Below are 23,567 nucleotides of genomic sequence, written 5' to 3' on the forward strand. Positions count from 1 at the left end.
TCTGATTAAAGGCTTCAGAAAGAGAATCACTGCCTAAAATACTATTTCTAGCAGTGCATGTGAGGTAAGTGATTAGGAACTAGAAGAGGACTGATGTTATCTGATCAAGAGATTAATTCTGTACCACATTTTGGCTTCGTGTAAAGGTATTAGAGCAGACCTACATCTCTGACTAAAACAGTCAGCAGAACCCTGGCTTTCCTTGCTATCTTTTGAGGAGCAGGTGAAAGGAAAAACTTAAGATAAATATTCCCTTGAGGGGAGTCATTTAGAAACAAGTAACAGCTCTAGGAGGAAACTCCTCCCAAACAGAGGTCAGGATTTTTCTCCAAAACTTGCAGCACAATTTCTTACTAAAGAATAAAACAGGAAAAGTTTCTTGCTGAGAGCTATGAAACAGGGAGGACAGAATGAAAGATGGAAGATGCAGGAGTCAATTAACTAAAAGGAGAGAAATTTAGTTCCTGCAAAGGAATCTGACAGATGTCTGAATCAGCGCCGTGGTTTCCCACTCATCTGCCAAAAGAGAAAGCAAACTTTGATGGAAGGGCAAGAAGGACGTAAACAGCAAGAAAGTAACTCCTACCTTCCAGGTGAAGCCAATGCCCAAATTCCTTCACACTGTACCTAGAAGTGACTCAAAACTGCTTCATTGTGCAAGAGAATTTCTATCATCAAGAGGAGGGAAGAAAGTTCCCCTTCTGCTCTCGGATGGTTTCTCATTTATTTTAAAGATGCTCCATTAGCTGCAGTTGATACAAAGTTCAGCTCCTTCATAAAGTGACAGCTGCTGGAGGTGTCTGAGCCTTTGCTTCAGCTGCTAAATCAGCCATCCTAGCAGCCTGTGAAGGATGTCTCCATAGAGTATTGATGAGCCAGTCTGCACCACGTGCAGTATATCAAACCCCAGGCATTTGCAGCTTAGCCCATGCCCATTAACTTTGCTGTTCTCTTTAAAAGCTAGTGCAGAAGAGAGTTAATAAAGATGGGCTTTGTCCACTTTCTCTCTACAGTAAGCATGCTGGGGAGGTAATTTGTTTATCAGCATAGCACCGTCACACAGTTTCAGCTGGGGGCAACAGATCTCTTCCTCACTGTGGCACATAAGCCTCTACTGAGGACACAAGAAGTGAGTCGGTTTTAGAATCAGGGGAAGTGTGGAAAACGAGGGAGAAAGCCAAACTACAGATAGTTAGCCTTCAAGATCAGCCAATGTGAAGACCAATTGAGGAAAACAAAAGACAACCCTTAAACAAGAAAAGACCCAGAAGCAGACATGCGAAGAGGAAAGCTCAGGAGCAGAGACCCAAAACTATTAAACGGCTGCTGGTTTGGATGCCAGAACAGAACAGGCTTCACAAAACCTGCACACTGTTCCAAGCACAAGAAAACCCTCTTCAAGTGGGGAAATAATTTTTTTTTTTTTTTATAAGAGACTGTTAAAAGCACTTCTGAGCTGTAAGCACAGACGCAGGAGATATTTTGCTTGATAAGCCACTGGCCTGTGGGAAAGGATTTGCAGTCAGGACTGGTGGGGAAGTATCACTGGGGCTTTGGCCCACACATCAGCTCTGGTTTCCCAGGTCCTTGCTCACCAGCTGTGCTACAAGTATTACCTGATGTTGTGCAGAACAGAGTCAGAAAGATGCTCCAACATCTCCCGGTCAACCTTGAGGCCAAGAAGAGTCTACCTCCCCCACAACAGCTTCAGACCCAGTGTGCTGTTTCTTTTTCTGTGAACTTTAACGTCTGAGGGACTTTCTATTTGGTTTTTGCTTTGGCAGTGCTGGATACGTTGGTATTGAGCTGGGTTCCTGATATAAAATGCCATCATCATTATTACATAGAGCAGCAGAGAACTTCACATTGGTGCAGCTTCATACGGTGTCTATGTCTTGCACAACATCACTGCAAGCAGCTGGCTGAAAAAGAAATCTATATCCAAACATTAGAAGGATGTGCAGAGAAGGCCAGCTTTACATTAAAAAGTACGTTTTAATGAACAAGGCAGAAAAATTACTCACCACGCACTTCATAAAACTTTGGAAACTTCAGCAGTAGGCCAGAAAAGAGAAAATGATCTTAAAAGAAACCAATCACATCTAGACACTGCAACCAAAGGATTGATTGCTGGTTTAATTATAAATGCTATAGTCACATTTAGAAACACTTTGTTTATTAACTTGAACTCAAATCGTCTTATCACCTTTGTATCTGGAACTGAAACTTATATAAAACACATGAGACTCCAGTTTTGCAGAGACTGACTCAGAGTGTGCAAAGTTGAGCAAAGTAATAACATTTTGCAGGTTTGGGGGCTAAAGTGAGAATCTGAGGACAGCTTCAAACTTGGCTCCAAGAAGCCTCAGAGAACAAAGCAGCTTTGGTCTGGCAATGACAGTAAAATTTTATTATTTAATTTGCAGCAGAGAAGAGTTGACTGTGGGCCGTAAGGCATTCAAGATAAAAAAGCAAAGCAGCTAAGAGCTTTTGCTTCACTTAGTAGAAGGCAGGGATGGTGTACTCCATGCATCCACTGCTCTGTGAAGTCCCTGAGCTCATCTGTCCTTCCTATTCATTGTAGCCCAACAAAAGTACCTTCCTGAACACGGGTAGAGCTCAACAAGTGCCTACACCTCGGCTGAAGCAAGGTCTGAACTTTGGAAGCCTGTGGGACTGGCCCACTTTTTTTAAGAGACTACCCAGCTGACACAATCTGCAAGTCACTGCTTGCCCTGGGTTCCCAAAATAAAGCACGGTGTGCTCGCAGCCTTGCAGGTTTCCCATCACCTCTGTTTCTCAGGCTCGGCATTCACCATCACGGTAATTTTGTAATACTCTTGAGTGACACCCAAGTTATTTTAAGAGGAACTTTTATCAGTTCTGAACAAGTTACACTGGTTTTCATTCAGAGTAACTCCGAGGAAATAAATTGAGATGCTACAGATTTAAATCTTTTAGATTCTTACCTTTTATTCTTAGGATTATATTCAGGTTTGCTTTTAACTAATAGTTGGGCGATAGGCATCTTTTATAAGATCAGCTACTAAAGAAGTTGATACTACTGATACAAATAACCACTTTACTTCCTCAAATATCATACCAATATCACCACAGAGCCTGCTAGTGCTATTTAAGTTACTGCTTTCAGAATTTTTATTTACAACCACTGCATGGGGTCATACTCCCCTGTAAACAACTTTTTTAAAACCAAGCTGAACCTTGGCTTTGAGAAAGATCTTGCCCAGAAGCAAATTTGAATGGTTTCTTTCATATTTTTTTTTCTAAAAAATAGCCATTGTGTGCATATAAACCCAACTTCATATAAATCATTTTTTATGACTCCATGGAATCCAACAATAGTTTGAGTTTCTAGAAACAGCTGTAAAGTGATTTTAATTACCTCCTGGTGTTTTGAGACAAAAAGTGAAACACGCAAAGTATCTAACATTGAAAAACAACTTTCTGAAAGCAGGCATTGTCCCATTTTAACAGCATTCTGAATGAGAATTTCATTTCAATTTAAATTTAATAAGGTATTATATATGAATTAAACAGCAACTGATATTTATTTAGCCTTCAAACTTGGATACTTGTGGGGGTTTTTTTTTTCATACAAACAGATTGGCCTCTAAAAACATGTTCTTAATCATCAGCTATACACATAATAAAGCAGTTTCTGCACTGAATGTAAATCAAATGCACATAGAGTCACACCTACAGGCAGGCGCGCTCTGGAAGCCTGGTGTGCACGTTAGAGAAGAAAGACATGGTCTGGCTCCCTCCCACATCTGCTGCTCATCCCACAAACCCAGCCTTGCAGCCCTTTTAAAGGCCCTCATCTCCCGTATGGGGAAATCAGGATGTAGCATGAGAGCGTTTCAGCCACAAGCACTCAGATGTGTTGAAGGACAGGCTGTGCTACGCAGCATTATCTGACCAGAACAGATTTCAGCCAATACCCTGTCTCCCCCATCAGTGCCACAGGTTATTACCCCTTCATTGCTCCAGCTCCACCGTTTGGAGGCCTTTTATTTTTAAGCATTTCGGTTAAGATCAAGATTAGAGCACAGCCACAAAGTCGTACTGATGGAAAGGCAGGATGGAAAATGGTCATGGATGGTGAGGCGGAAGAGAGCCAGAAATGCGTGGCTGGAGGGGCAGCGGTCTCTTAAAACCAGCTCTTGTGTTGGCAGGAACAGAAACATGTACCATGGAATAAAATGGATATTTTTTACTGCATGTATTTCATACTTACGCACATTCTAGATCTGATCACAGATAACCAAACTAGAAGGGCCCATTGTTTACATGGTGTAGTAAATATTTATATGAGGGACTGTGAAGGCTCTGGTTCAAGTCATATATACATCTGCATTAAGAGGAGGAAATCAAAACAAACTGGGTTGGATCACCTTCTGTCACTGCATCAAAATGAAAAATGCCAGGGAACGAGCACCTAAGGCACAGGCTCCTTTGCTGAACTCAATCCTCTGCTCCTGAGTTATCAGATCCAGTGAGTTAGAGAGTGCCACTGACCATCTGAGTTTCCTCAGGGCTTTGTAAACACATCCATTTTCCCCCTACAGAGGCACCGGGGAGAACTTGTATGTTAAGTAAGAAGGACACTTCACTCCTCAGCAGACTGCTCAGCTTAACCCACGCACCACGACCCAAAGCCAGGCTTTGGAGCCAGAGTTCCCACGATCCTGCACCGAATCCGAAACCAAGCCCAGATTCCTTCTACCCAGATGAGGAGTTTAATTGCTGTGGGCTCTTTGTATACGTGATGGAGAGAGACAGGGTCCTTGAGAAGGAGACCTGGATCCTGATGCTAGAGGTCGGCTGCGTCCATCTCACTCGCTGTGGTTCAGGGAGGTAGCGACCATAAAAATGTATATGTGAACATGTCAGGTGCCCTGAATATGATCAAGGATGTCAATCCACTAAGTGATAAAACAGGTAATTGCTTTACATCCAAGTTCTTCCTCCTCAGTCTCCTAATTAGATCATTACCTTCCACTCAGATACAAGTAGGAAAAGGCTATTTTTTTTAAATTGGCTTCTCTTGCTATAAAGAAGTCGCCCAGAGATGCAGGCAGAGGCAGCTGTAAACAGCACGATAAAGGGGCAAAGGGCTCACTGGGCTGAGGGATATTAATGGTTTGTTGCTTGCGAATAACCCTTTCCCCAGAGACCTCCCTATGTTCTGTGCATTGTCTCTGCACATGCTGCCAGCAAAGTGGAGGCTTTATTAAGAGAGTTAGAAATAAGGTCAAATTCCTTTAGGAGCTTTTCAGAGTTCCCAAGGCATTCAAGGAGGGGTCCAGCTGTTTGCAGGGGTTTCCCATTACGGTCAGAGACACAAGTTTCAGCATGTTTCCAGTTAAAAGAGGATCCTGGCAGATTTTCTCTTTAACATGACAGGGATAGGATGGAGTTCTTCACAATAACTTTCCTTTCACAGATGCTAAGCACATTTGTATAGAAATTAGACAGAGAGAAAACATGCATCTGGCATGGTATGGTGTGTGGAGTCTGACTTGGGGATCTTACAACACCCAAAAGCAGCACAATGATGGCTGGTGTTAAAGGGCTGCAACATCACGATACCTCAGACCCTTCCACCCGAGCACCTAACGTACCTCATGTCCCTGCAGAATCCAAGAAACCCACCGTTAGTGAGCTTCATCTCCTCAACGCTCCTACAGGAGTACAGGGTCTTGTTTTTGAAGGCAGAAACAACATAAATTAAATTATTTGTTCCCTTACTTTATGGCAGAGTCAGAAATATAAGCAATGCCCTATTAGGCCACCCCATCTCCCCATCCTAGACCTCAGTTCTTTAAAAGCCTCATCTGTATGAACTGTAGGCTCCAAAATTCAACCCAAATGCACATTTTGTTCACATAAAAAAATGGAATAAAATTTTATGAACTGTTTTTCATTAGGAAAGGAAGAAAAGATACCCTTCCCCACCTTTGGGGCAAGTAAAAGTTCTTCACTCATCAAGTAACTCATGCTGCCTGGATAAAAGTAATCACTGCAAACTTGTCCAGGACCTACTTCCCACAAAAAGGCCCTTTGCCAAGGCTCAGACTTGACGCAAATCATCAGTCCTGTGAAATTCAAACAGAATAAATCTTCCATGTGCAGTACATAGTTGGGTTCTGCCTTCCGGGAACTGGATGCTGCCGTGAAGTCTGAGTCACACGGTCATGTTTGTAAGATCAGCTCCCCACAAGTGTCTGGGATCAAAGGCTGTCACGGAGCAGCCCTCCCCGTATCACAGGGCTGTGGAAACGTGCAGGGAAATGTTCCCTAGCTAGAGAAAGCTTTGATTTATAAGCCGGGATGTTTTCACCTGCTCCTGAAGGAACAGAGTTGCCTGCTGGGCTAGGCAGGCCCGTGGCAGGAGGAGGGTTTCTGGAGCAGGTTGGGGGACTCTGAGCGCCTCTCCCACGATTGCTAGTGGCAAGTGGGAGCACAACTGCTCACTTCAGCGCTGCGATGTACGCAAGACTTATTTCTTGCGGCGTGCCGCGGGGAAGCACGGTGTGAATGTGCTTTTTTTGCTGATTTGGATTGCAAATGGATCCTACGCTGGTTTCTCCTGCGGTGCCAAAAGAGGAGTGATAACCACAACTCACCTCCGCTTTTCCTGCATCACCAGAGCTCTGTCCCGTTGGGTCAGCAGCACTAAATAGCTGAAGGGAAGGCAGGGCAAGCTCATGATAAGCAGAGGCTGCCTGTAGCGTTGGCAGCAGCATCATGCCGAGAGGGATCAGCGGGCGGTTGCTGAACACACTTAGTAGACCTGGACAAACTCTCTCAAATATACCTGGGATTTGAGAGATGGAGCACAGCAAGCTGAAAGACCACCTGGGAATTCATATTGATATATCTCAGCGCCCTCACACCCACCCTCCACGTGGAGGATTTCAGGATGCAGAGGAACATCAACAGCTATACTGTGTGTCTTTCACACTACTCACACAGTGCCCAAATGCCTGGGAGAGCCTGGGGAAGGCATTGCTCCTTTGCGAGTGCCTCATTTCTCATCCCCAGCCCTGCAAGACATGCCCCAGAGACGCTTCCCACCCTCCATTTGCAGTTATACAGGCAGTATATCCGTGTCCCCCCAGCATCCTGACATCCCCAGGGTGACTGAATGGATACCTGAGACCGCAGCAACTCCAAACTATTTGCTAGTGCCATATAACCTGCTCCCAGCCAGTACAAGTTTGGGGACTTTGTATCTCAGCACAGTAAAATTTACCCTTTGTGGCTTCACAGAGTTTTGCTTCACGGTGACATTTAAGAGCAGGTCCCACTGCTGGCACATTGTCACCAGCATGTGCCTGTTTCTGCCCTCTCAGCAAGGACAAAGGAGCAGTTTTCAGGCATACACCAGAAACCCATCAAGTTTCGCTGATGCGGCAAGTTATCACCCAGCGGAACCACCACAGCACCAGCGTGTGCATCCTCAGCCCATCCCAAACACCACATGAAAGAGGTTGAGGCCAACCTGTTGTACATATCTGTTTCAGCTTCTGCTCTCTGGCAGCTGGGGGATAACAGGAGCACATCCAGGGACACAGGTCACCTCAGGAGACAGGAGGTAACTTGCTAAAGGACCGTGACTCCTCCTGTCATGCGTCTGAACCATGGGACTGGGTTGGAAACCCTGAACTACTCAGCTGTGCTGCAAGTGCTCAGATTTTCACAGCTACACAACTAAGGCACCCACCACACTGCACGAATAACCTGACTGGCCTGATTCCACCTGTGGTTTCCTACTGACACCCATCACCTGCGGATCCTATTTCCAAGCAGTCACTTCACATGCTTCCATTTGAATAGCATTTAACTCCTTGAGGCACTGGATTAGCAGCTGTGAAGCCAAAGATCCCTAGATACAGCTGAATGGATACCAGCACAGGCAATAGCAGCAGCTCAAGCTTCCCTTTAAAGCCCCCTCTGGAGCTTTCCCCCTCAACAGTCAATTCCTCTGGGAAACCAGTTAATTCTCTCTCACTTCTGCAGAGAAGGATGATGAGGAATGCTGACCACAGGATTTTGCACTGTGGACATATGCCACAGCCTAAAATACTCACTCATTTCACATTGGCTCAAGAACAGACAGTTCTAGTAACTGTTTTTAAATTTATTGATCTTAGCACATGAATGTAAGAGACTATGATAGCCTGAGAGTAAAGAAGCTACTTGAAGGTACTATAAATCAATCAAAACATGACACAACTTAACAACTTGGGTTTTGAATTTTCACCCCTTGCTTTAACTTCAGTAAAAGTTTAAATGCAATGTCAAGGCTTGACTTGGCCACAGACGGTCCATGACATCCACCAATAATATGTTCCTCCATTGTATAGATCAAGGCTCAGTGTATGAACCACCAGGAGGACAGAAAGTTGAACAAGAAATTCAAGCATATAATCTGATCAATTTGCTAAGCATCTGCTGCTTAGTGACCTGGTGAGGGCATCTAGCAGATCCTCAGTCTGGTGCTCACGAAGAAGCTCATGGCTGGTTAACAAGGTACCACACATCAGGAGCGCCACTGTGGCAGGTTGCATGTGCCAGCCCTGCTTTTCCTAAGCAGGATCTGTACCAGCCCTACCATGATGACAGCAGATGACACCACCCTGCCCAGATCAGTGTGCTCTGTCAAGCCATTCCCCTGCTTACCGATCATGGGCATCCCTAGGGTTTGGTATGGGCACTCCAGGCTGCCTCCTTGAGTCCTTCCAAAGATAGCAGAGTAAATGGCTATCACCATGCTCTTCTTACAGCTTAGCCTCAGCTTGTCATCTTCACAGGCTACTTTACTCTTGTACTCATCTGAAAGGAAACAAACAGTTAATTACTCAGCTGATCAAGAGGCGGACACTCACCATGAAGGGAGCCCCCTCACCTCCCCGTGGTGTGACCTTGTCAGAGGCAGCAGCAATTCTGGCAGAGGCACACATCGGCCAGCACAGCCCCAGCCTTACATTTTGCATTTGCTAGAGTAGCACTGATCGTTTGCATTACGCATTCTCTCTCTGGCATTATCAGCACATTTAACAAACCATATTTTAACCTAGCATGTGTCAGTTCCAGTAAATGGCCAATAGTTTCATTTTGCAGACAAAGAAGTGAGACATGGTAATCGAGTAATTTCCACATGGCGATATTAGAAGCCTGTGTCAGGGGAAGGTGAAAGCCCATCTTCAGGCACCTTTAGGCACAGATCAGCCCTTTATGTGCCAATGTATTTATTCTACATCACAGCAGCTCACATGCAAACATAATCATTCTCAACAGCTTTTGTTCCACAGTACTTCCCTTTGTACTTCCCTCAATAGGAGCTATACTAAATTTGTTAGTGATGGAAGCTGCTCTTGCCTGTTGCAAATACAGATATGCAAAGCTGCTCCCCAAGTCCTTCTTGAAATGGTCAGTCCAAGAATACAACATACACTCTTGCTTTTGTAAGGCTGGTGCACACAGAGCAGTCACTCAGTTTACATCTGTCAGGGAGACTGGGAAATTATTTCATAAGAAATCACAAGTCATTCCCTTCTCTTTACTATTATTATTTGTATTATGGGAACCCCTAGAGGTCCCAACCTAGAACTGGCCCTCCCCATGTACGTCTGCCAACACACCACGGAAGACAAACACTATTTTGAAGAGATGAGTCTTCACAGGTAGACATCTACAAGTGTGAAAGAGATAGAGAACTGAAGTGGCAGGTGTACGGTCACCCCAGCCAACCCAAGGCACAGCCAAGAACATAACCTCAAGCTCCCCAGCCTCTGTAGAGTGCCCTTCCACTAGATTACGTTATTTACCATTAGAAATGTAGCCACAACAGCATCCAAACTGCTTAATGTGAGGGGTCCCTGACCCATGGTAACCCCCCAAGCACAATCAGTCACTTCATCTGAAATGTTCCTGGCCCTGTGTCATTTACTAGCATTGAGATGACTTTTGTCTCTGTCATTGGTTCTCCATGGCTAATATCATGTGCACATATACACATATATATGAGAACTTATGCAAAGTCCACATACATCAAACTACTCAGTAACTGAGAATACTAGCTAATAATTACTTTATAGATTAATACTTAAGTCTACACACTGCAGCAGCTAGCACTTAATGTGACATTTTTGACTGTATTGTAACTATAGGTTCAAGAATCACACCACCTGATCGGACATGGAGAGAAATTTTCCACCAAAGTTGAATAATAGAAGAATTTATGTTGGAAGACTCCTTAGGAGTCACCTGGTTTAATCTCTGCTCAAATCAGTACTAATTTCTACATTAGAACAGTTTTTTTAAGAAAAATCTGCACAGAAAAAACATATGTCAAAACAGGCACATGCTGACTTAAAAGAAATGTCTGAAAACAAACAACTCCTCATATTCAACTTGAAAATTCCTACTGGAATTCAAAAAATAGCCCCCTCAAAATAGTCTATTATCTGATGATTAGAGCATGAAAACCCCAGTCCAAACCCTCACAGTCTGGGTGAGAATCTTAACCCTAGACACTATTCCAGTACATAATCTTCCTTCTCCCTCTGCAGCCTTTTACAAAAATCTCTGAAAGTTTTTTATCCCACTGCAGAGAAACTTTCAAACTTCTAAAATATTTATTGAATGGGAAAACACTTTTTCATCCATCCCTGTAGATGAAGTCAGAATTAAGACCTAATTCATTCATGGAATATATCTGTTTGAAGAACACACATCCTTCAGCAATACCTATAGGGATAAACCCACGCCCAGCTGAATATATAAAATAGTGACAGGAATCAGGAACAGAAGCTCTTTTCAATATCAGAGTATGTAGGAACCTCATAGAGGTGTGAAGAATCAATCACCATTTTATCTATGTAGGTATTTCATCCCTGACCACCTAGGCATTTGAATAATACACTGAACATACTAAGAGTTGTTATCTTCACCTACAATGGTCTCCCACAGGATTTTTGTTTCTTCTGGGAGGGAAATGGGATCAAAGCTTTAGCCTAGGTATACAGTATAAAACCTAGCAGAGTATAATAGAATGTTATAGACTTAATAGACTTTTTTTCCTTAGGAAACAAACACAGATTCAAGCTAAAAGCACATAGGCATAAAACTCTGCAATCGTACAAGCTATACATAATTAATACAAGAATACCTGGAAAGAGAGAATACTGGCTGAAGTGGTTGAAGTATGAAATAGTTGATTAACTTGAGCAAAAGATCAATTTTGAAGTCTATAATGAGCGAGTGCCAGGGTCCTCTGTGAAGGTCTTATTTCTTCCAAGGCACTAACTCCATTTCCTCTTCTGATTTGGTTATTATTAGCTACATCTCCCAATTAACAAGTATAACTGATTGCTTAACCACATGTCCTGCGGACCCATTTAAGGTCCTCAGAATATTTATTAAATTCTGTTGACCATTCAAAGTCAGAGCTTGTCATTTGGAAACCTGACTGGGATTTAAGAACAGTGAGTGCTGCATTTAGCCCAGAAGAGACCGGGATGCCCAGGTATTCCCATGTCTGGGGAGATGGCCCATCTTGCTGGGCAAGTCATCCCAGCAATCATGAGAGAGTCAACAAAAAAACTCTGCCTCTCATGTTTCCAATTCTTACCCTTGTAGCTTCTCTGGGAAGTCACGTTCAGGGCTCATGGGGGAAGATATTCCACCAGGAAGGTGAATCTGAGCGCACACTCCTTGGGAACCAGCACAGTTTGTGGGTGATGTGCTCCTGGCACATCACTGCGGTGTGAGGAGTAAGAGAGCTGTGCCACCTGAAACAGATGCCATCTCCTCACAGTCACTAAATTCTGCCCTAGGAAACAATTATTGGAGCTGCCAGTTCCCAAGGCTCTGGCTGAGTCCAAACTGGTTAGGGGTCCCTCAGATAGAAGACACTGCTTTCTTACAAGGAAGAAAGAAAGAAGAAAAATAAAGGATGAAATACTCAATACTATTTCAGTCTTCCCTTAAACTTGATCGCTGGAGAACAGATGCTTCCACTGGTTCTGGACAACCTGATAGAAATTTGGATAAACAAACAGATAGAAAGTGATGTTACAGAGGACACAAGTTCCTGAAAGTATTTTCTGCTTCATAGCACTGCCACCTCATCTCAGCCAGGATGAACCAAAGCCAGCTGTCTTTCATCCAGGCACTGATGGCTCCCAGGCACTGGATGATGGTAGGGACTGTGATTGATATAAAGAAAATACAGAGCTAAGCATCATCCGTATATTTACTGGTACTTCAACCCATTTTTCTCTCTCACTCTCCCAAGAAGAACTGGCCTCCTACAGATCAGTCACAATCTGCTCCTAAGCCTGCTATAACTGTTACAGTCTGGATATAATTCAGTCCAAATGCAAACATTTGTATTAGTGGGTTTCATGTTTCACCCTGAAAAATTAAACATGCTTAAATGGCCCAGGAAAGGTGGCAGTGATATTCAGCAAATGGCTTACTCAACTCTAATCCCCCATGCAGTCATTTGTAGGGCAACAGAGATTTACCGTGATTAAGATATTTGCTAAGGATAATATCCCTTTTATTACTGCCTGTTTTCAGAGACACTGGCTTAAATATAACTCAGTAGAGAGAAACCAAGGAGGGAACAGCTGCAGGCTTTTCAAGACACGTTTTTAAAGGTCATTATATGACATGATTATAACAGAGCTAGAACAATTGAGAGAAAACAATTATAGATGTTGCTGATGGAAAAATTGGCTCTCTGAAACAGTAAAGTGAACAAGAAGAACCCTTCGTAATTACAGGATGTGTACAAGAATACTGAAGTATTGACTTGTAGTAAAATACATTTACCCAGTGTCTTAAGGACATTTTCACCGACGGTCCTTAACAATTTTCTGAACGATCATGACTGGGAAACTCAAAACTAAATGTCAATTGGCTCTATCTCTGCAAGACCTTAGAGATCGAAGCTCCTAAAAAGATTTTGTGTCTAAAAAAGTGATGGAATGCATTAATGCCAGAAGTCTACCTTGCCTAAAACTATAATTTTCAACAGAACTTGTGAAAAAAAATTATTAAAGTTTGCTAATTAAAACATGCGTGCTTCACATAATCAATGCATAGCTGACCCCATTTCCCAGATCAAAGAGCTGGAAATACATGGAAAGAGAAATCTGTCTTCCTCACAAAATCCTAAAGGATTTAAATCAAGGATCTGAGCAAAGAAAGATATTTTGTAGGAAACAGAGATGGTCATGCTCACTTCCTTATGAGGTCAGGATTCTTTCTCATAGAAGACTATCTTGCCTAGTTTATAACTGTTAAATTAATGAGACTGCACCTAAGATGCCACTTCAGAATTGAAATGCACTCCATGTTAGCCAATAACTTCTCTTCAGTCCAATTTTTGCCTTGCTTGCCTTCATCCCAGCTTCATTCGCCGTTCCACTGCATACCACCCAAAACAAAGAACATTTCTTGCCTCAAAATGTGTAACTCTTCATTGTATTCAGCCGTTCCACCAACACCTGTCTTCCTTTAGCTGATAAATGAATGTGTTTAACTATTGGGTGGTGGTTTGTGTTGGCCTGTCAAAAAGGGCACAGGGGACAATTCAATTTCTCACCCAGCCACTCTCTCCAGAAGAACTGTGTTCATGGCAGATACATCTCCAATTGTCCATGCCACTACATCTCGTACTACATCAGACTACATCAGACACTGGTTGGCTGCAATGTTGAACAGCTGAGATGCACGGAGGGCCAGATGACTCAATTGGAATATGCAACCTTTTAGTGATAAGTTAAAATTCAGCAAACTTTTATGGAGACTGGAATTCACCACCAAATAATAAAGAAGATGATCTCATGTGTGATGAGATTTTGCTGGTTTCTTACTTACATTGCAAAAGTCACCACAGAACAATTTTTTGTGTCAGCCTCAAGAGAAAAGCCAAAACTAGTGTTAACCATGGGAATATGAACTCTTTACTACGGATGTAGTCACTCTAGACCATAATTCACAGAGCCACAGAGGACAGAAGGCACCACTGGAGACCATCTAGGCCAACACAACACCCATGCTCAGACCAGAGTCAACTAGAGCAGCAGGTTGCTCAGGGCTCAATCTTAGGCAGGATCGGGTGGAAGAAACCTTCCTAGAACAGCAAAGGTCTCCAGAGCCTTTCCTCTGAATCCCCCACAAGCACTTAAGCTGTGGGCTTCCCGGTCATTCCCTCATTTCAACAGCCAGGATCTAAAAAAGATCATCCCCTTTAATTTGGGGCATTAAAAAGTGAGCATGTCACAAATTGATGCATTTGCACAGAAATATCTTTCAACATTATTTCCGTTCAGTTTTGCCTTCAGAAAGTTTTTGGGAAGATGCTGTAATTTAACTCTTAAAAATTGAAGTTTTCTACCCTCGATGGCATGGAGTGCACCCGCTAAATTCTGGAGAAGCTAATCTGAAACTCTGAAAGATACAGCACGGATGACAGTCCAGAGTTATATCAAATAGGCAGTTTGCCAACTTCAGAAGTACCCTGAAAACTCAAGAGTGCCGAGTTTTGGAGGTCTGCAACTATTTCCACAAGTAAGAAGATTGTTCTTTGCAAACGACCTTGTCAGATTCCTTTAAAATTACACTCCTGATGCACCCATCCAATTTGCAATGTCTAAAAGGCGCCTTTCCCCACTGTCACTTTCATTAATCTGAAGTAGTTGTCTTTTTATATTCTGCTGTGAAAAGGCTGGCAGTGCTGCAAATTAACTGCTACATTTCATTTCCAAAGTAGAGTTCAGATGCACCTATTTGCACTTTCCTGTTGGACAAACAGAGGTATATGGTTATCTAAGGAGAAGAAAGAGAACAATATGAAAATATATATGCTAGACTGGGAGATTAAAGTTAAACAAAACACTTGGGGACCTGGGACAAATTTAATTCTCATCCTACTCCTTCCATTAATGAATTTGTGCTGATTTTCTAAAGCAGCTGTGTTCTGCTGCCTCACCTTTTATTAGTCCTCATTCCAAGCACCTGAGAACCTGCTGGCTAAATTTCAGTGAAATTTGTCCGAAACATTGAGGTGACAAATATAGTTAAATCCCTATACATTTTATAAGAACTGGTAGCCAATTACAGAAGAGAGCCACAAAACAGTGCCAAAGCTGGCTGTAATTGTTGCAGTGTCCCACCAGCCAGCCAGCATGGATGCAATACCTGGCCGATTAACATGGATATAAATCTGGACTAGCTACACCGCAGGAGACAACGGCGAAAACTTTTGTTACTGCGATAAAAAGATGGGAGGGATGCACTAAGGAGAAAAAACTACATCAATATGTAAGGAAAAAGACTTCATTAGTACCACTGCTCACAGCACTTTTGTTCTTCTCTTCCAGTGATGGTGTCAGTCTGGAGTAATGCTGCTTAAAGTTATTATTAAAATAGCTGAAAGGGAGGATTTAGTCTTATATCATTAAAACGATCTTCTCCAAACGTTAAAATAATGGCAATAATAATTCTGACACAGGAACATTAAAAGGATACCTGATTGATATTTTTACATATAATCCGTGGGGTTGCCTAGAGCATAAAATATGGAAAATGAGGCCTACTAGATTAAAAGCAAGTTCACTACTGTCCTTAATAATTAAACACACAGTATTCCCTCAATGACTTTGCCTGAGAAGGCAAAATGTAGCTGGGAGAAATAGTGCCCAAATCTCCCAAGTTCATCATGGATGCTTTGGAAGTCCCAGTTCCCAGAGACATTATTAGGTGACATCCTCCAGTACCTTTTAAGTAGTCAGAAAAATGTGTAACCGATAAGACCTTTAGCATTCAGCATTAGCACGATGAAAAGCTGAAAAATATCAGGAGATACCTGTTTTTAAAATATATACTTAATTTGAAAACCAAATGTAAGACTGATACTGAAAAAATGTAGAAGAAATCCACAGTATTGGAAAGAGTTCATTACCATGCCTCTGCCCTGGAGAAGATTTACTCTTCTCTGAATTTCTTCCAAGAGAAATTTATTTGAGGAGAGAAATTGATCTGCATTTTCTGTCTTGAATAGGTCCATATACAGGACCCCCCAAAGTATAAATTTGCTTCTCTGTTCTGCTTACTGCTCCGGGAGGCCTTCACGCATGGTTTAAACTGTGGAGTCAACATAACAGATACAAACTTTCACAATAGAAAAAAAAAAAAAGAAAGAAAGAAAGAAAAAACCCAAACCTTTGCAGCAGCTCAGTTTGGTTTATAAGCATATTGTTTCTGGGACATGCTTTTCTTCTCACAGTTCTTCAGCACTATGCCAGAATACCTTGAAATCTATCCTTCAGAGCCCACAAACCTCAATCACAGATTTCGATTTTTGGGTTTTGTTTTGAAAAAAATTGTTTCCTTGCATTTAACCGGGTTAAATCTCCTGGGGAGAAGGCTCCCAGACCACTTTGTCTCTGGCAGCAGCAAAAACCACCTCATGGCACCACCACCATCACCACAGAAAGGTATCACAGCTGCCCACAGTGCCCAAGGATGGGCTGAATCTCCTGAAACCTGTTGCACCCAAGGGCAAAGCTCCCGGTTCCTTCTGGCAGTGCTAGTGACCCCCCTGTCCCAGCACAGAAAGACTGCAGTGTATCCCTTTCTTGTCCTTCACCAAAAATCTGTGGCTTAAAAGGGTTTTTCACCCTTGTTTTTCTCACAGGACCCCACAGAAAAATTAAATGCCAGTGGACAAAGGGGATGGATAAAAGGCACAAGACTTAGACAATTCAAGCAGATTTGAGAATTTGCCTTTTTAGTGGTTCACGTAAAGGAAAGTGGTTCAGGAAAGGAAATCTTTCCACCCACATCAGTAGGAGGCAGCACCCTGGTCTTTGCTGGTCCCAGTTTTCCTTTTGATGTCACTCAGGGCTGAATGACAAGGTTTGAAAGAAAACTGGAGCTTTTTTTATTATTTTTTTTTTTAACCCTCCCAGGTCAGCAGCATTTTCCTTCTCCGTGGGGGCAGGGGCTGACAATAATCTCTGCCTTCGCTGACAATGAAATCACACATTCCTCTTAATCCCGCTCCTGACAGCCAAGTGATTAGTCTGCTACAGAGATAGGGCTATTTGACAGCGCCTGAAAATCTCTGCCCATCAACGGCTTAAAACAATATTAATCGTTAGCATTAAAGTTTCTCTGACCCCAATCACAGGCTGATGGATCTGTCCTCTCTTATTTATAGCATTCCCTTATTTACACCTTTTCAGCGCCACAGCGTTGGCTGCCTGAGGTTTTATTGCCCTTATAAATTTCCACTCCCTGCACCACCTTAACAGTTTTGAAATAATACAGATAAGCAAGAGCAAGCTGATGAATGCAGGAGGTAAAAGGCTTATTCTGCTGCCTCACTGGATGGGCCAGAAGGACGTGCCCATTAAACAGCCCTCACTCCATCGTGCTGCTCTGGAAAGCCTGGTTCGCCAAAAAGCAATGTTGCAAACAATACAGTGAACTTCTCCTGCCACCAATAAACCTGTCTTACAAAGGAGATTAATGCTTTTCTGAAAGGGTTGATAACTACTGAATTACCAATCTATCGCAGCACTAAAATCAATCACCATTGTTAAAGGGACTGGGAATACATTTAGGTCTCTCTTTGCTCTCTCTGAAATGCCTACAAAACCTCTGCTCTTTCCACAGCCCTCTGCTCTTGCTCAGGGCATTTTGCAAATTCTGCCTGGGGAATGAAAAACCTGGAGGATGTGTGATGAAACCAGGCTTTTCACGCCGTGTTCACAGAGTTTAACAGAAAAGGTGTAATCCTCAGCCCATTAAAGTCAATGGCAAAGCTCACCCCAGATTTAAACCTGAAGGAATGGACTGTAGGGAAATTAAAAGATGAACAAGATGCATTCGCTGAAAGCCTAGATGGTTCTTCCAAAATGTCCTTTCCATACATTTCAGCTAATGTGATTGAAATCTGACGAGCAGACTTGACCAATCCCCCAAGAGACATGAGACAGCTTCACATTCATCAGCAACTGGGAATCACCAGCACAGAGAATGACTTTTTGCAATTTCTTGATTTCTGGAAAAGCTCTGCCACAAGTGATGGTATTCTGCTCTTTGTCCAGGTTTGGAAGTACCACCGACCAAAAAAGACATCACACACCCTCCCCCAAAGGCAGACACTCCTGGGACACAGCACGGCAGCTCCATCACTATATGACAGAGTGTACAAGTTTGAAGGTGACATTTATATCAGAAGATGATATAACTGGAATTAATTCCTAACTGGTTTTAAAATTCAGTTGCTTTCTAATTAAAATTGACAAGGGCTGCTAGGAAAAACAAAGTTATCCGAGTAGGATTTCAGCAAGGCCATCAGGATGGGCATTCCCATGTCTGAAAAAAAGCCAATGACATTTCACAAGAATTAACTGGGCCTCTTGGATTAGAATTAAATCTATAGTGGAGAGAATGACTGCCCGCTCCCTTCAAAACATGGGTCCAGGTCGATTCTCAGCACAAATGTTTTCCCATAAATCAAAGCTACAGGTTCTGAACTAGAACAAAGTGACCTCCCTCACCCCTTTCCCTCCTCCAACCCCCCCACAAACTTTTGGCACTTCACCCTTTGCCAACAAACACAAGTTTCCCTCCCAGATGCATTTCTCAGAGCCTTGATGTCTTTCACAAATATGTTTTTCTATTGTTACAGTGGGATTTGAGCTGCAGTTGGAACCCAGGTCACAATCCAGGCTTTCTGAAACTTCAAAGGTTTTGGGCTTACATTTGTGAATAGAAGGGAGAGCAGCAAAGTTTGGTTCACACTTTGTTATATCGCTGGAATGATTAATACAGGGAGGCTTCACACTCGCCAGGCTCCAATTATCACATCCAGCTGCTCCACACAGCATTTTAAAATTAAATAAAAACAATAACTGAAAAAAAAACCACTGGATGGAGATTATCTCTCCCAGAGACCTTCAAGTCATAAGTTAAAGTAGCAACTGCCCGAAAGGAAAGAGGGACAATATCACTATAGCATTACAGGGGGCTGCAGCTCAGGCTATTTAGAGCTGAGAAGGGGACGATGCATCCAGGACAACAAGGCAACAGCAGAGGAGGAGACAAGAGAAAGGCAATACCAGGGAGACACATAAACAAGGTAGGAGCCCTCTCCTTTCTCGATGGTGCTGCCAGTGAATGGCCACTCAGACACCACATCTCATCCCAAGCAAACCCTTTGCAGAGACAGGCAAGTATTTATTTATGTCCCCATTTTGCTCAAAGGCACTGGCACTTTTGAAATAACAAAGCCAAAAAAATAACCATAGAATCATAGAATTGTCTAGGTTGGAAGCGACCTTTAAGATCATCTAGTCCAACCAAATGAGCAAAAAAAGCCACCATGGGCAAACCAATGCTGCAGATTGACCCCTGCTTGTACAACAGCCCAGAGCAGCAACCAACCCCGGTAAAAACAGATGCAACGGTACTGCTGGGGTGCAGAGAGGAGAAGTTATTTCCTCAGCATGACTTGGGCAGCCCCACAGATCCTTTTCCTGGCCAGGATTAGACCATGCAACCCCTCCGGAAAGTCTGGCACACAGAGCAAATATTTCCTAACTTACAATAACACACGATCCTACACGGTTCTCAGTCTCTGAAGTGAGGGGGATGAACAAACACCAAATTGTTTGAATAATACTGGTGAATCCAGATTTCAGTTAGAGGGAATTTATGTTAGACCAATTAAATACTATGTCAATTCCTTCTAATTATATGTTCCTGCAGCCTACCCGGTAATTACACTTAATGGGTCTAAATCAAATCAGCATGTTACCTGAGAAATAATTGGATTTGTGTGCAATTTTTTAATGATCTTGAAAGGTACCCCGGAGATTGAAGTCCTCTGTGTGTTCAGAGCTTGATCCTTGGCATGAATGTGCTTTGGAGGCTACATTGGTCCTGATAAATTGAATATGCCAGTTCTCTGGCACTGAGACCAACTGGCATGGGACAACGCACAGCCATTCTCATCAACGTTTTTAGCCTCTAAAACAGGGTGGCTGTATCCAAACTTCCCACTGGATACCATCCCCTACATCTACACTAGCAGAGAACAACTCCAGGTTTCACTTTCACCAAGGCATGTCCCAGCCTTGACCGGCAGGGACCCTCTGGGGGCTCTCTGCTGAGGCTGTCGATAGCAGGATGATTTGCAAAGGTACCTCCAAGCTTAGAAGCACAAGTCTTAGCTGTGCTCTGCTCAGACCTGCACTGTGCTTTTGAACATCTTCCCAAAGGCTGGTGCATATTAGAAACCAAAGCCCGCACACAGTGGGAAAAGAAAATAAATCCTAAGCCCCTGTACACTTTGATGAACCCTGGCCTTCAAATCCCATAGCAGCAATAAGTAAGTCTGACTTACCCCAAACTGAGGCATAATAGAGCATTTTATTTATTATTTCTGATCTCCCTAAACATTCTGTACCTTAAAATTTAAAGTATACACACATATAGTGTATTTATTTGTTTACAGGCACAGAGAGTACACAGCACTGCCAAACAACCTGTTTTTCACAAGCAATTAGCGATAGAACAAGAAGGAACGGATTCAAGCTGCAACAGGGTAGGTTTAAAATGGACATTAGGAAGAAATTCTTCACAGAAAGAGTGGTCAGACACTGGAATAGGCTGCCCAGGGAGGTGGTTGAGACACCATCCTTGGATGAGTTTTAAGAGTCGTTTAGATATAGTGGTGGGGGATATGGTGTAGTGAAGAACTTTGTAGAGTAGGGTAGATAGTTGGACCTGATGATCCCAAGGGTCTTTTCCAACCTAGATGATTCTATGATTCTGATTTAAAAGCAGTCCCATGAACATATCTGGCTCCTGTACAGGCAGATGAACGTCCACTAGACCCCAGATTCAGTCACTGGATCAGAAGGAACCATGATTAGCACAAGACTTCCCTAAAAACACACAAGCCATTGCACTTCTCACAGCTTCTAGTTAAACAAGCACTTCTCTGAAATATTTTTTTTTAATTTCCAGAGGAGGTGAACCAGAATGCTTCAGCATTGAACCTTTGTATGAGCTTCCTTGCTTCCAGTGAAAGCAGTATCAGATTGACACTGCCCCAATTGCCCTGCTCCCCAAAGCTCCACCTTTTGGAAGATCTGGAGCTTTCAGTTTCCGCATGATTTACCATCCCGCCCCCCCCCTTGAAATTCTGCCCGTGAGAATCCAAAATAGCACCTTGCCTTGCAAGTGAACCCCACACAGACAGTGAGCATCGAAACCACTAGATTTCAAACGCAACATAAAGTCAGAAAGGCATAACTGCAGTGACAGTGGCTGGAGGGGATGACTGCACCATCTAGTTATCCTTCAGCAAAGGTACAAGTAAATGCCACTAACTTCAGTTTTGCTTTCTTTCAAGGAAGTTTTCTTTTTAGATAACTACCTCTATCCAGGGGCCTTTCGAGGCTGAGCGGGAGGGCTTGGGCATCTTTTTTTTCTATTACAGATGTCCTGTCCAAACTTTGCAGGCAAAGCACCTCTCATACCTGTATCCAGGAAACTCACACTCATTCTACCTAGGTAAGCACTTAACCAAGGCACCTACTTGAGTAGCATGGTCTCATCAGGCTGCCCCAACAGGCAAGGGAAAGAAATGGATGTCTCTAGAGGACAATTCAGACCTTAAATAGCTTCACTGTTAAGAAGGACAAATTCAGGAATAGCCAAAAAAATTGCATTTGTCTTCTGATAAAGTGATGGACTGAAGCAAGCACCAGGCAGTGAGCTCTGGACAAGGACTCTCTGGTGCTCTTTGGTTACAATTATGCAGGCTCAGCCTCTCAGGAGCAGGTCACTACTTCACAGGACCACAGTTTTTGGGGTCAACTCTTAAAAATGAAGGCCTTGCACTGGATTCATTTACAGCTCGTAAACAATACTCAAATACTCAATAACCCCAAAAGCCCATCAAAATTTTTCATGGTCCTGTACTTTTCATTCTGTGAATCCATTTCTTCAGTCCCCTCATTAACCTTCTCCCTACAGCAAGGTGAAAAGACACGGATAACGAACTCACACAAGTACTAGATTCAGTTCGTGAGACTCAAAACTGACGTCTTGAATCATCAAGGAAAGGTTGACTGTGTCCCGGTGTCTCTGTGCAAAGCTAATCCTCACATATTTCAAACCTTGTTATTAATCCAGCAGGTTCTGATTAAAATTTTGCCCAATGACTAAGAAATAATAATTTGTGTCAGGTTACCCTGTTTCACCCTGCAAAATTGGAGCTGCCTGAAAAATGTCTCGGGGAAATGTTTTCAAGCAACTTCCCCTGCTCTCTTTCAGGAAAATCACTTACCCAGCACACAGGCAGACTCCTTCTTTTCTAGCATATCTGTAATTAGCAAAGAATGCCAAGCCATAAATATTTATGCACAGATGGGATCCTGAAGCACCTTCAGAAGTTCAGCACAGGCCTCAATATTCAGATTTCTCAAGCGTGCTTTGAAACAAAAACCTGCAGGTTCAGGAGGACTTGTCAGAACACCCTGCTAATCACCCCTCTCTCGGGGATGCGTTTCTCACCCAACAAGGGATGTTCCAATCACTCATGAAAACCCCACAACAAATGCAGGTGCTTCATTACCTACTTTTCATTTGAATTCCTCACAGATCTTGCCAGATCCCTTCAGTTCATTAGCACAGGTCTCTGCGTGCAAAAAGATTTCTCTGCTGCTGACAGGGTCTGAACGTTTCTGCTTTTGTTTCAAACCTTTTCTGAAATCAGGCATGGTTTTCTTCCCCGTGCAAACTTTTTTTTTTATTTCTTCCTCAAAAATTTTGCTGACCACGATGCTGGAACCATGCTAGTTATGTCATCTAAAAATCTTGGGATTAGGCTGGTGTGAAATGCCATGTCCAGGCTATTAATTCAAATAGAGTCAGGGCCTGTTCTCTGGCTGAAATCGGTTGGCACAGTTTGGCCACCATCAAACCCTATCTGTCTCCAAACTAAAGTGTCTGCTTCCAAAGCCCTGATGGAAAACAGTGCCCAGGCTGCGCTAATGCCCCTGGTGGGACCAGGAATTGGCCAAGAGGGTGGTGATTGTTCTGGGCCAAAGCTGCACCAGACTCACATCTTCTGCAACACGCATGATTGCGCTCCCAGTACCCAGGCGCCGGTCCCATTTAATTTGAACACAGCTAATGAGATCACACAAAACATAGATTAACATTTCCCAGCCTGATCTGGGAGCAATTAAGAGCTGGCTTATGGCATGGCATGGGCAGATGAGCTTCCCATTGCATCACCGTCTTCAGCACCTTAGGCACCCAGATCTGAAGTTGCCCACACAAAGAGCTTCTGCTCCATCTGGAGGGGCAGGCGGAGAGGGGACAAGTCCCAGTAGCCCACTGGAACAGGAGGGTGGCCGCAGACAGGAGCAGAAGTAGCCCACCCACCGCCAACAGCATGAGCTCAGCGTTGGCAAAGGCTTTCACTGGCACCTGCA

The 23,567-nt window shown here is 43.2% G+C and overlaps 1 protein-coding gene across 2 annotated transcripts in view; it reads right to left on the reverse strand.

Moving 5' to 3' along the window:
* The window catches only part of EVA1A (eva-1 homolog A (C. elegans)), a 223,705-nt gene that overhangs the window by 129,377 nt on the left and 70,761 nt on the right, over positions 1-23,567 (reverse strand). For both annotated transcript variants that reach the window (XM_014958183.1, XM_014958182.1), the window contains exon 4: positions 8,710-8,862. In XM_014958183.1, the coding sequence (XP_014813669.1) occupies positions 8,710-8,862 (153 nt within the window). The remainder of the gene's footprint in view (positions 1-8,709; positions 8,863-23,567) is intronic.

Source organism: Calidris pugnax, unplaced genomic scaffold (genome assembly GCF_001431845.1).
Source record: "Calidris pugnax isolate Ruff unplaced genomic scaffold, ASM143184v1 scaffold276, whole genome shotgun sequence".
Lineage (NCBI taxonomy): Eukaryota > Metazoa > Chordata > Aves > Charadriiformes > Scolopacidae > Calidris > Calidris pugnax.